Raw genomic sequence first — 13,128 nt, 5'->3', positions numbered from 1 at the left:
AATCTTAAGAAAAAAATCTAAATAAAATAGTAAACCATGAAGAGTATTGAGAAGTATGTCAAAGACCAAGGACTTTTCTTGTATTTTTGAGAAATAAATCACCTCTACACTGAACCACTCCAAAGCAGACATGGAGGAGACCTCCCTACTCCTTTATGAAACACCGTCACTGTGGTCCCAAAGCCTAACAGTACATGAATAAGGAAACCAGAGAGTTTCCTGCATGAGTGTGAATCCGGAAATCTTACACGCAACAGTATGTGCAAATCGTATTCAGCGGCACGTCACCAACATTCACTCAGGTAGGGGCTCCTCCTTCAGATGAGCCAGAAATGCATTAAGAAGTCTCTCAGTAAATCATGGATAAATCACATAATGATCTTGATACTCTAAAATGTATATACACTTCTAACAAATGTAAACACTTCTAACAAAAAATTTTAACTCAGTAAAATAGAATGCTGCTGAAATTAAGAACGTGTGTGTGTGTGGATGTACACAGTATGTTTTACAGATAAACGGAGAGTGTGAATTATTAGAATTCAGCAAATTCGTTAAGAAGAAATCAGTTAAATGAGTTTCTAAAGTAATGGGAAAGCGTAAGAGAAATAGAAGGAAATTCATCACAACAGTTTCAAATAGCGAATGACGGCGCCACACCCCTCAGCTGAGTGGTCACGTCCACTGAAATCCGATGAATGTCACCACCAAGAAAGCTGCCCACGGCACAGCGTCAGTGAAGCCGCGCTGTGAAGTAAACGTGTGGCTCAACAAAGGTGCACGGAGAAGTTGTTTTTCAGAACATTTCTTAGAACATGGGAGCTGCCAATGGGGGAAATGACTCCTGGGAAGTGCCTGGGACAGAGGCGGAGACCTTGGAGATGGTCTCGGGGACACACGCGGAGACCTTGCAGACGGTCTCGGGGACACACGTGGAGACCTTGCCACCTTGAGCGGTCTCTCGAGGCAGGGCCCTACAGGCGGTCACCGAGGACACCTGTGAGACCTGCAGGCAGTCTGCTGGGGACACCGCGTGTGGAGACCTTGCAGGCGGTCTCGAGGACAGAGGCGGAGAGGGAGCTTTACCTGCGGAGCGGTCTCCGAGACTGCGCTTGGGGAGACACGGTGACGGTCCTGCGGGGGACACCGCAGCAGGAGACCTGGAGACGGGGGACTCCCCTCAGGGTCGGGGGAAGTTTTCTTCCTTGACAACAGGGGGGAAGGGCCGTGTTCTGTGGCCTGATCCTTCACGGGGACCTTCTGAGCCCGATAAATCCCGTTTAAAGAACCACGAACGCTGGACGAGCATGGCGTTGACACGGACCCGTGAGGCGGCGGCGTTCCGCAGCACGTGGAGGCGGGAACAGTGTGACCACATGACCCGCAGGTGTCCAGGCCCCCGAGGGGAGGCCTGAGCCCGGGGAGGAGGGCCGCAGCCGACAGCTCCGTGTCACACACGCACGCGCAGTGCCCCCGTCCACCTGTGTGTGTGCGGGTGTGAAATGTGCTATACAGTGTTGCACGGACCTTCGCAGAGATATTTTTACAAGATCACACCCTAAAATGGATTGTTACGTTTAAGAGTAGTTTCTTCTTTTGTTAATTTTCTAATTTTTTATAATAAAGATGTATTAATTTTAAAGTTAAATAATAAAGTTACTTCCTTCTCAAAAAAGATAAAGGGAAACATGGCATCAGGTTCTATACTGGCCATTGCTGGCCGGCGTCTCAGAATGCCTCTCTCATCTCCAAAGAGCCATGGTAACCGTATTTGGAGCATCAAGGTACAGAAGCAAACCCCAGACAAGTGTCCTTTCCTCGGTGTAGGACAAGCTAAACCTTAGAGTGCACTTCAGGTGCTGGCTACTCGGCCTCGAGGTCCTACGCCTTTCATTCCCTGTGCATCGCCATTTCTCCTCATTTAAGAGACATCGACGTGAATGCGTCGGGTACTATGGCTGGTGCCGGGAAGACGAACATGAATGAGATACAAGCACAGCACGCCGGTCTGCAGGTCTCCTCGTAACGTATTTTAAGATCCTTTAGACACAGTACTGTTTTACTGCACCTTCTCACATTGCCTGAAACTTAGAAGTTACGGCATTTCCTAACATGGTGAATAAATAATGACACCCAGTGCCGTGCAGAACGTCAGTGGCACGTGTTTAAGTGGCTACTTACACTTAAGGACTTCGAAGACATTCGAGCTCAGCTCTTAAGAAGAAAGTGCTAGTTCACCAAACCGAATTTTCTACCACTGACTAATTAAATTCCTAAACTTTTATACGATCAGACTACGAACAGTAATATTGGCACTTAATTGAAAATATTTCTATTGTAAAAAAATATTCTGTATTTAGTACTATAACGTCATTGCGTCCTCATGCTTTAGTGTCTTTCAACGGTAAGACTCAAAATTTCTCACAATACTCATAGAATCAGAAAGTTACTGACGGATTGAAATGTAAAAATCTAAGAAAACTCTCACTTTTACAACTTATTCAGCAAATACTGAGGGCCTGCGTTGCATGAGGCGCTGTCCTAGGTGCTGGAGATAAAGCAGAAAGTCCCACGACGTCTCCTCTAGGAGCTGACACTCAAAGCCCAGAAACACGGAGGCACAGACACGCCTTGAACAGCACAGACCAACGGAGGCCGATGGAACCAGAACCCAGAAAAATGTTTAAAATTTTTGGATAAACAAATGGATGCTCCTAAGTCTTGAAAACCCTACAAAACAAAAACAAACGAACACAGCGCAAAATGCGCTGTGGAAAGCAGAGCTGGCGGAGCCGTCGCTGCAGGCGGGGCCCTGTCCGGGTTTGAGGGCTCCTGCCTGCAAGCGGACGAGAGAGGGGACCAGCCGACGAGCCTGCACTGGGCCAAGAGTGTGTGAAGGTTTCCCACAGCGCTGGAGAGACAGCAGCGCCCCTGCGGGGTCACCCCAAGCCTAGCCAGCGGGAAGGCAGGGAGCCTGCAGCGAAGGAGACTGGACGGAGAACGACCGCCGGCCGCACTTGGGCCAAGGCAGGGGCTGCCGCGGCCACCCGGAGCCAGCCACGGCGCCCCATCACGGCAGCAGGGCCTGGCTGGGGACTTCCGATGTGGCCATCGGAGAAAGCCCACGCTCGGCCACCGCCGGGCTGGCTGCTGCCCCCAGAGCCAGATGGCACGCAGCCACGTGGCCATGCGACCAGGTAAGGGCTGTGCCACCTCTCTCCACCCGCCACAGCCTGACTGGGGAGGGGGGGCACGCCGGATTTCTTGCGGAGGACAATGGAAGAAGGGACAGCGGCACGTCCAGGCGCCCAGCTCCCAGTGGAGCTGACCAAAAGGCCAATGACCGTGACTCCGGAGTATGTGCTCAGGGCCCGGGCTGTGCTGCCCCCTGCCCCCCGCAGTCGCCTCCTGCTTGAACCCCCCACTAGAGGAGGTAAAAAGGGGGTGTCCTGGTAGTGTAGGAGCAGATTAAGGAAGCAGGTATCTCACAAAATTGGTTATAAAATGAATCTCCACTAACGATATACTAATGACAGTCTTTTTCATTGGATAGACATGACTGTCACCAACTTGGAAAAAAAATTAATGCATCTGTGCAGAAAATGCCTGGGGAACAAGAAGGGACGTGTCTTAAGCACACGCGGGCAGCACTTGGTGGGCCCACCGTCGAAGGCTGGGCCTGCTCTGCGTCTCTCGCTCGCTCTCCCCCAGTGCCTCATGGCATTGAGGATGCTCTGGCTTCCTGTCACCAGGGAAGACCTGGATGCGACAAATTCTTAATTGCTACACCCTTTGTCAGTCTTTAAGGACTCAGAAACTGGCAGCTTCTGGCATACTGAAAAACGGCAGGCTACATTGCATGCTTTGAATCTTTATAAAATGAGTACCATAGAGGGAGCTTGCCAAAGAGCCATTTCTCAGACCTCTTTAGAAAATCAGCCTGGCTGGCAAGCTGCCTGAAGACCGTGTGGCCGTCAGAAAAAGTGGATGAGAGACTGCCACCACTAGGCCTGTCAAACCACAACGTCGCTGCCCGTGACGTCTCCAACTCCCGAAGGTGGTGGCTCGCAAACCTCGTAACCAAAACCACAACTTGGTCACTCGCTACCTGAAACACCTTCATGTCAAATTTTAAAGTTATAGGTTATCACTCCCACCGCCTCCTTTTTCTTCACGATAAATAAACCCACCAAAGAAAATCAAAGGAGGCTGTCCGGAAGACTGGGGGGAGGCTTACCGGGTTGGGGTTCAGGAGACTTGAACCAGGCTTTCTGATAGCTGGGTAAAGGACAGTGAGATAAACTGAACTCCTTACTGATGCAGGCCTGAGACTTTTCCGGCCAAAGCGAAGTCTATACTTCAGCACGCATGGCCGCCGACCGATGTGATGATTACACTGACTTCAGTAAAAGCTACTGTCAGCAGATGGTTCTCACTCAACGTAAGAGTTCACTCATTTTTTTTTTCTAATAATGAAATCACTGTTCACTATAATAAAAACTGAAAATCAAGAGTACTCAAATAAACACTTAAAACATAAAATCTCTCATGATTCTGTTCGCCTGAAACAACCCCATTAACACTGCCAGGCACAGGTGGACAGTGCGCTGACCGACACACAAGCGGACTGGAATGAACGCACCAGCGTTCACCAGCAATTCTCTATCATTACACATTTACGGTAACTGCTTTTTTCAAATATAAAATAATGCACATCATAGACTAAAAATAAATTTGTAACAGAACGCGCAGCCCTGGGAGAGAGCTCTCTGCTGAGCGGCTGTCGCCGAGCAGCTTTCTCAGAAACGCCCAGTGACCCACGAGAGAGCCCCCTCTGCGCGTCTTCAGTTTACGCAGCCGAAGTCTTACTGAGTGCGCAGTCGGCGTCTGCCTTGTTTTTCCACTTAGGCCACACCCTAGAGTGCCACGCTAGAAAGAACCACCTGCGGATCGGAACGCTGTTTTCAATTTTACGCTATTTACGAGCAGCTGTCGGCAGTCATCCTTCCCGTACTCTACAAATACATCCCGAGAATTCTTTTCTTAAAGTGGAATTTCTGAGACTGAAGGAGATGCACATTTCAAGTTTCATGTACAGCATCAACCGACACTTATTCATTTTATTAATATCGCCAACTTGCCCTCTGCCAAGAACATATCACCCAACGTTTTCACCAGTGATGGGCATCATCAAATTTCACATCAGGCCGAGTGAAGGCATTCTGCTATTTGCAAGTAGACATGTCCTAATAGAAACATCTTTTCACCTACAACTACGGCTTCTCTCTCTATTCCAATATATAAATCACTCAAAAGTCACATTTCTGGCCACGTTTCCACTGACAATCAAACCAGAGGAACGGTTCTGACAAGAAGCTGCACTTACACCACCGGGTCCCCGGCACTTCGGAGAGCTTATTATTGCCACTTCAGTAGGTTCTAAAATTAAAGCAACCAGATTTAATCCCCAAAGAGCTCTTTGAAGGTAAGGGGAGTACAGGCTTGAAGGGTAAGTAGCCCAGAAGGATAAAACTGAAGTGTCGACAGGCTGGAATAGACTTTTTCCATGATTACAGAAAAATCCTTATAATTCTCTCTATATTTTTATTAGTCATGGGTTTATGAGCACACAGACTGTTGAAAGTGATAACAGATTATGAAAAGAGTTGACATACAAATATAAATAACAGTGCCTATTAGCTAGACTTATCTACAACAACGTTCTCTCTGTACATAACACTTTCCACCCTCAAACCCACGCAGATAGGCACCTCTTCTCCTAAAGCATTTATGTGTCGCAGAAATGAGTCCGGTATCATGACATGATGTGCAGCTGTCAACTGTTCCCTTCATACTGTCCTGTGAAAACAGGGCTCAAGGAATTGGCACCGAACATGCTGATATTGTGGCTAGGTCCACTGCTTTGAGAAATAAACTGTCCCTCTTTATCCTAATGTCAAGCTAACACATTGGCACGCAAATAGGGTAAAATCTCAGACCTTTCACAGTTCCTGACAAGAGACAAGTAGAAGCTACAGGAATTCTCCAAGCCAAAAATATCGTGGATCGATGTGTGTGTGGAGCCAACAGAAACAGGGCATCAGCCACGGTGAGGGTCGTTGCATAATGTTTGTCAAGCTATGTGGAAGCTGCAAATGCAGATCTCAGAAAGAGCTGGAGGTCGGGGGCGGTCCCTGCCGAGCTGGGACAGGAGCGAGTCAGAGGGCTCTTGTGGGACGCACTTCAGAACCAAAAAGGGAGCATTTAGTGCACATCACACAGAGGCCCCCCACCTATAAACTCTGCCCGGATGACTTGCCTCCTTTAATTGAAGGCGAATCTGTCGCTCTGGCCATATTTCACACTCAGGTGGGTTGAAATATCAGCACCATTGGCTTCAGGGCAGCCAAGGTAAGAACTGCCAAGTCGGAAGCGTGTCAGGAAACTGTTGTACGATGTGATCATTTTAAGTAGTTACATGAGCAGTTGCCTTGAAAGCCCATCATACTGCTTACCCAGCAACTCATACAGAGAATTCAGGATCGACTTCCAGGACTCCCCGGCTTCTCTCCCGGCCACGTCGGCGAAGTGGGCGGCGCTGCTGTAGATGTGCAGCCTGTCTATGCACTCGAGCACGAGGCTGATCATCCCCTGGGAGGGTGGGATAAACCGCCATCAGAACGGTGGTCTGCTCACACACAAACGCAGGTTAATGAACAAATAAAAGCTGGCGTAAAGCAGGTCTCAGCCGTTAAGAACACTGAGATCATTTATGTACAGGACAGGAAGAAACGCGCCTGCGTGTAAAAAAAAAAAAAATGCTCCTGAAATAATTCAAGTGGTTTCCAAATCTTGACTGCTATTCCCAAATGGAAGCAGAAAAACAATGCAAAATACGTATTTCATTCTTATATTTGCGAGGCTGAATACTAGATGAATGGACCAGTCATAGCAGCGTTCTACTCTAAGTGAAGGGGTTCAGGGTCCACCACCAAAAACATGGAGCTTTGGCATAAGGACGGTCTTGAACTGAAGACAGCTGAGAAAAAGCAGGCACACGCAGAAAGAAATCCTCCGCCCTTCTTCTCTACCAGAGAGGCCAGAACAAGGCTTAACCACGAGAGACAAGGCCCGACTCATCAGCCCAGACTCTGCGCACAGTAATCTAACAACCTCTGACTAGTCCTAATTCTCCACCAGCGTCCCCGACACTTAGCTTCTCACAGTGCCACCCTAGAAGCTCAGCACCCTCTTCCTTCGTCTTATCAGTTCTCTGCATATTTATTGTTCTTCTGCAAAATGCTACATAAGCCCAAGTTCTCACCGCTCCTTTGCGTTAGCCAGCACTGAGCGCTCCTGTGTGTGCGCGTGATGCTCCTGTGTGTGCGCGTGATGCTCCCGTGTGCACGCGTGATGCATGTTAGTAAAATCCTATTTGCTCTCCTCTTCTAGATCTGCCTTTTGTCTAATTTGCAGGGCCACAGCCAATGAACCTAAGGTGAGTGGAGGAAAAATATTTTTCTCCCTCTCCTACATGTGTATAAGAGCAGGTCCTTATTCTTAGAAAAGTCGTCATCATCATCATTTTTATTTTTAACATTAAATTGAAGATCTAATACATTAAGAAAAGCTCATGAAAAGATCTTTAAGCAAATCAAAACCTCACCACAGAACTTTGTAAGATGCTATCTAAATTTGAAATTGTGGTTTTATTATCATTGTCAGATTAAGATTGTCAAAATCGGGCAAAGCACATGAAAGGAAGCGCTAAAAGAGTTGAATAATCAAATTAGCTTCACACCAAGAATTTAAGAAGCACCATCAACCTAAGAACATTTCTAGATCCCCGTCCAAATTTTCTTATATGAGAAATTGAAAAAAGAGAACACGAATCAATATTTCAAAATTTCGTAGCCCAATATTTCATTTTAGTTTCACCAGATATTAAATGACTGCAGTATAGTCTAAAGGTTTGACATATATATATATATATATATATATATATATATATGTATGTCAATAATATATATATGTCAATAAACCGCTCTGTCGTTTGTAGAAAATTAGGAAGCAGTTTTAAAACGAGAAAAGCACAGAATTACACAGGTCTGGGAACGCACCGTGGTCCTCTCACCTTTTTTCTTAGATATTTTTACTTGGAGAAAAGAGTTATTCCACATGCAGGGGCCCCGGGGAGAACCGGACACTGCTGGGCGGGCCTGACCTGCCAGCTCGGCCGTGACCCCTCCCACTGACCCTCTGGAACATGCGGGACCAGTTCTGACTCTGGCATGGGGACCGTGAGACACATCACACGGTCCGTCCATTATTCTGTGAGATACAGCACTTGAGCTCTTCCGAGCAGCGGCGCTTCTGGGAAATGAAATGACACATGGGAGCTTAATACCCGCGAAAGGAAGAGGCGGGGCGTCTGTGCGCAAGCGCGGGGCCTGGTGCCCCGCCGCTCCGGGGGTGTCAGCCCCCGGCGCACGGCTCCAGCCCCGCTGGACAGCCAGACGCCTCGCGCCTTCCAAACCCATCAACGACAGCGCAACCAAGGACGGGAGCGACGGCTGAGCAGACAGTAAATGACGTCCCCGTTGCCGGAGGGCGGAGGATCCCACACTCGGTGGCAGAGAAGCGCAGCACCTGCCGGGCACCTGCCGGGGCCCCCGCCCGCTGCCCCGCGTCCCCGCGGCCCCGCGGCATCTCCCAGCGAGCCGGGCGGCGACGGACGCCGCGCCGCGGCAGGACCAACGCACCTCCTCCTGGAAGAGGTTCTGCCGGTTCTTCAGGGCCCGCAGCCTGTTCTGCCGGTCCTCGTGCTCCAGCTGCTCGTCCGGTGGGTGCAGGTAGCCCGTCAGGTCCCGCAGACTCAGGCTGACGGACTCTATGGGCAAGTCCGCTGCGGGCGCCTTCGCCTTTCTGCCGAGAGCGTCAAGGCCCCTAAATAAACAGCCAACAGTTCTCGACATCAGTGTTCACGACTTTGTGTATTAATTTTTTTAGTTGACAGATGATTTAAAGCTTTTACTCTTTCCCTCATACTACTGTAAAAGGAACATATAAGAAAGGTTCTAGATTTCCTGAAATAGCAATAATTAATATGTTCAAATGAGAAATTTTCATTCTTTCACGTATGTTATATTAAAACACCAGTATCAAGAGGAACTCATGTAGAGAAAAACGTGAAGGGCCTAGAGGACCAACACCTACGAAACCGATGTTTTAAACATTTCTAAACCGACCACTTTTCATTTTAAAGCACTACATACTTGAAGGTTTAAGACGCAACTTTCTAGATTTATAATTCTGACATTTACTTGTTCTGTTTTGTTTTGTTTTCTGAGAAGGAACTGTTAACTATCATTGACATTCACTGCATTCTGTTTAATTCTTGCCAGTTTAAAAATATATTCTAATGATGTTAATTCGGAAAATCCACTTATTAATCAAGAAATAATATATTAAACTATTTTTCTATTACCTGAAAGAAATGTATTTAAATTAAATTTAAAAAGGACATCATGTTGCCTTTGAAGAAAAAAATACTACTGGCCATGCATGTGTTAATTTGCTGAGTTTTCTGAGATCCTGAGTTTTAAAACCCAAGCTTTGAATGTTTCTGGAAAGAACTTTAACACATGGTGTTTATAAATCAAATTATTCCAAAATAAAAAATAGATTAAAAAATATATAACATGTACCATAAAAGAATGGGAGATTTCCTATATTACAGTTGATCTAGTAATATTTATATTAATCGTGACAAAATTTTATGCATAAAAATATTATACTTTCTTTCCTGCTCTGTATCAGCAAAATTATATGGCAATATTTTCTTTCTAAGAAATATTTCTGGCTAATTATCTGACTGTATTTGAAAACAATAAAAGCCTTATGAGAATTAGCTTAACAATGCTCAAAAATATTATTTATAATGTATCATAATTTACACAAAGTTACTGATAATTTAGGAATATTTTACTTCAGTCTCATAAACAGTAGAAATAGTAAAACTATACCACTATTCTAAAGTTTTGCCGAAAATTCTAAATCATTTATATCAATATAATTTATCTATTACCTAGTGTTATCATCTCTAAAATCAATGCCCAAAAAACCAACAGAAATTACTTTCCAGAAAAAATTATTTCTCCTCTTTTAAAATGAAAATTAATATGCAATGAAATATTTGTTATAAACATTTTATCCCATTAACTCTAGTTGAATCATAAATATAATAATAACAAAGCCAAACTCAACTCTCATCACATAAAGTGAATGAATTTAAAATTGATTTAAATATAATATCTGCATTTTCAAACCTAAAGAGAAACAATAGTAATGTCAGTTTTTAGGTTATTGAATTGAATATATCCAGTATCAGAAAAATAATCTTTTAATTACTTTCTAGGTGAAGCCTCTTATCCAACAAATACTATCTATGCCTCCAAAATCGTTAATTATGCTAAGTTTTAGAACTTCTATCTAATATAGAAATAAGTGTCATCTTATTTTTTAAAAAAATTGTTTTTAATTAAATTGGCAAAAGCCAAGTGGTAGAATCACACTATGTCACGGCAAAAATTAAAGCCATGAATCGCATCTTTACATTTTGTAATTTAAAATTAAACCGTATGACTACCTAAGAAACACAGATTCCTCCCTTCACCCATTTACTTCCAGAATACAGTTATTAATATATCTAGGGGGAAAAAAGTTATATATATAATATATATTTTACAGTCCAGAAGAATAGAACCCCTTCTCCTCCAGACAACACGAACACACATACACAACCCACCGCCACTGCCCCAACCTGGGAGAGACACACCAGAAGGGTCACAGAGTATAAACCCATAACAAAAACACAAATAACAAAAATGAAATTATCTTGACTTTCACTCAAAGAAGTAAAAAAAAAATCTGCATATACTCTTTTAATGAAGATTTTCATAGTAGGTAAATCTACGTCAATAAAATGAATACTTAAAAATAATTTACTTTGAGGAGGGGGGGGAAATGGCGCAGATGACAGAGGCTCTGTTCATCCCTCTGGCGACCAAATCAAAGTTGTGACGGAAACAAGGAGCAGCAGCAAGGAAAAATCTCCTGGGAGCTAGATGAACAAGCCATACAACCAGGGAGAAGTCCAAGAAATCACCCTGCAATGGCAGAAGGAGGGACGGGGCGAGGACGCGGGGCCGCCGGGCAGAGCAGCTGAGGCGGAGGCTGTGGCAGCAGCAGACGCCTCTCCAAGGGGCCGCATCCTCTCGCGATGACGGACCTGCTGGCTCTGAGCACCAGTGCCGATTCCGCTGTGCACGGGGGGCACCAGGGACTTATAGGGGGACACTGTCAGAGTGAGGGCCGAGGCAAGACTCGCTCAGTACAGACGTGCTGGCGGTATCCACTGTTCCCTGTTGAGCCCTCCCAGCTACCAGTGCAGGGACACGGTGCCGCCATAGCCCGGAAGTCATCAAACTGGGTAACAGAGGTCGCTCCGCCCAGAGGATTCCCTGAAACCCCGCCTCCTCCAACTCAGGCCCCACCCACGCCACATCCAGCTGTGTCCTCAGCGAGTCAGGTGCTCCTTGCTGAGCAGCGCCTAGGCTAACACTGGGGGCAGCTCGCCTCAGTTTCTGGTGTGGCCTTTCGAGGCAACTATAAGCACAGCATCTGTGGATTGTTTGCTGATTCTTAACAGGTGGCCTTGGACAGGCAGAGGCTTAGGCTAAATTTGGCCTGCAGCCGAACCCCTCTCAGGACTGTGCAACTGGACACTTACTTCACAAATCTACACTAAGAAGGTGGAAAGACTTACAAGCTTTGCTTAGTGCATAGAAACAGACACGGAAAGGCAGCCAAAATGGGAAGACAAAAAAGCAGGAACCATATGAGAGAACAGAACAGAGATCCAGAAATAACGGAGTCAAGCAACCTAACAGATGCAGAGTTCAAAACACTGGTTATAAAAATACTCAATGAACTTATGGGAAGTATAGATGAATTTAGTGAGAACTTCAACAAAGAGATAAAAAACATAAAAACGGAAATGGAAATTTTAAGAGAAACCAGTCAGAAATGAAGAATATATTATCTGAGATGAGAAGAATATTACATGGAATAAACAAAGTAAATAAAGAAGAGGATCAAATGACCTATATAGAGAACGGGAAAGCCAAGGACACTCAATCAGAATGGCAAGAAAAAAGAAGCCAAGACTATAATAATAATTTAAGGAGCCTATGGGACACTATTAAAGGTAAAAATATCCACATCATCAGAGTACCCAAGGGAAAATAAGATGTTGAAAAGCTATTTGAAGAAATAATGATGATGGAAAACTTCCCTAACTTGGTGAAAGAAATGGACATAAAATCCCAGGATGCTCAGAGAATCCCAAAAACCAGGAACCCAAAGAGGCCCACACCAAGACACATCATAATTAAAATGCCAAAGGTTAAATACAAAGAGAGAATCTTAAAAGCAGCAAGAGAAAAGCAGTTAGTTACCTACAAGGGAGCTCCCATAAGACTGGCAGCTGATTTGTCAAAAGAAAGTATGCAGAACAGAAGGGCTTGGCAAAAAATATTCGACAGGATGAAGATGCAGGATCTACAACCAAGAATACTTTATCCAGCTAAGCTATCGTTTAGAGTTGAAGGACAGATAAAAAGCTTCCCAGACAATAATAAACTAAAGGAATTTATCACCACCAAGCCAGTATTACAGGAAATGTTGGAGGGACTTTTTAAGGAGAAAAAACATGTGTCAAAAACAGGAATAGAGAATGGTAACAACTACATTCTCATCAACAAGTACCTCAAATGGAAAAGAATTAAGTGCTCCGACCAAAAGATAGAGTGGCTGAAAGGATAAGAAAACAAGATCCCTACACAGGCTGCCTACAAGAGACTCACTTCAGATTAAAAGGCACACACAGACTAAAAGGGGATGGAAAAAGATATTGCCTTGATGGACCCAGAGGGTATTGTGTTGAATGAAAGGGGTCGGATAGAGAAAGACAAATATCGCATAATTTCATGTACATGCGGAATCTAAAGAACAAAATCAACAACAGCAACAACAAAAGCAGAAATAAACTCATAGATACAGAGGATA

General features: G+C 45.1%; 1 protein-coding gene across 1 annotated transcript in view; it reads right to left on the bottom strand.

Moving 5' to 3' along the window:
• RYR2 (ryanodine receptor 2) overlaps positions 1-13,128 on the bottom strand; it is a 535,670-nt gene that overhangs the window by 246,011 nt on the left and 276,531 nt on the right. The window contains exons 14-15 of the mRNA XM_039850351.1: positions 8,763-8,946; positions 6,516-6,651 (exon numbers count right to left, since the gene is read on the bottom strand). Of these exons, the coding sequence (XP_039706285.1) occupies positions 6,516-6,651; positions 8,763-8,946 (320 nt within the window). The remainder of the gene's footprint in view (positions 1-6,515; positions 6,652-8,762; positions 8,947-13,128) is intronic.

The sequence above is a fragment of the Pteropus medius genome, unplaced genomic scaffold (genome assembly GCF_902729225.1).
Source record: "Pteropus medius unplaced genomic scaffold, Ma_sr-lr_union100, whole genome shotgun sequence".
NCBI lineage: Eukaryota > Metazoa > Chordata > Mammalia > Chiroptera > Pteropodidae > Pteropus > Pteropus medius.
This window is presented reverse-complemented; position numbering and strand designations above follow the sequence as displayed.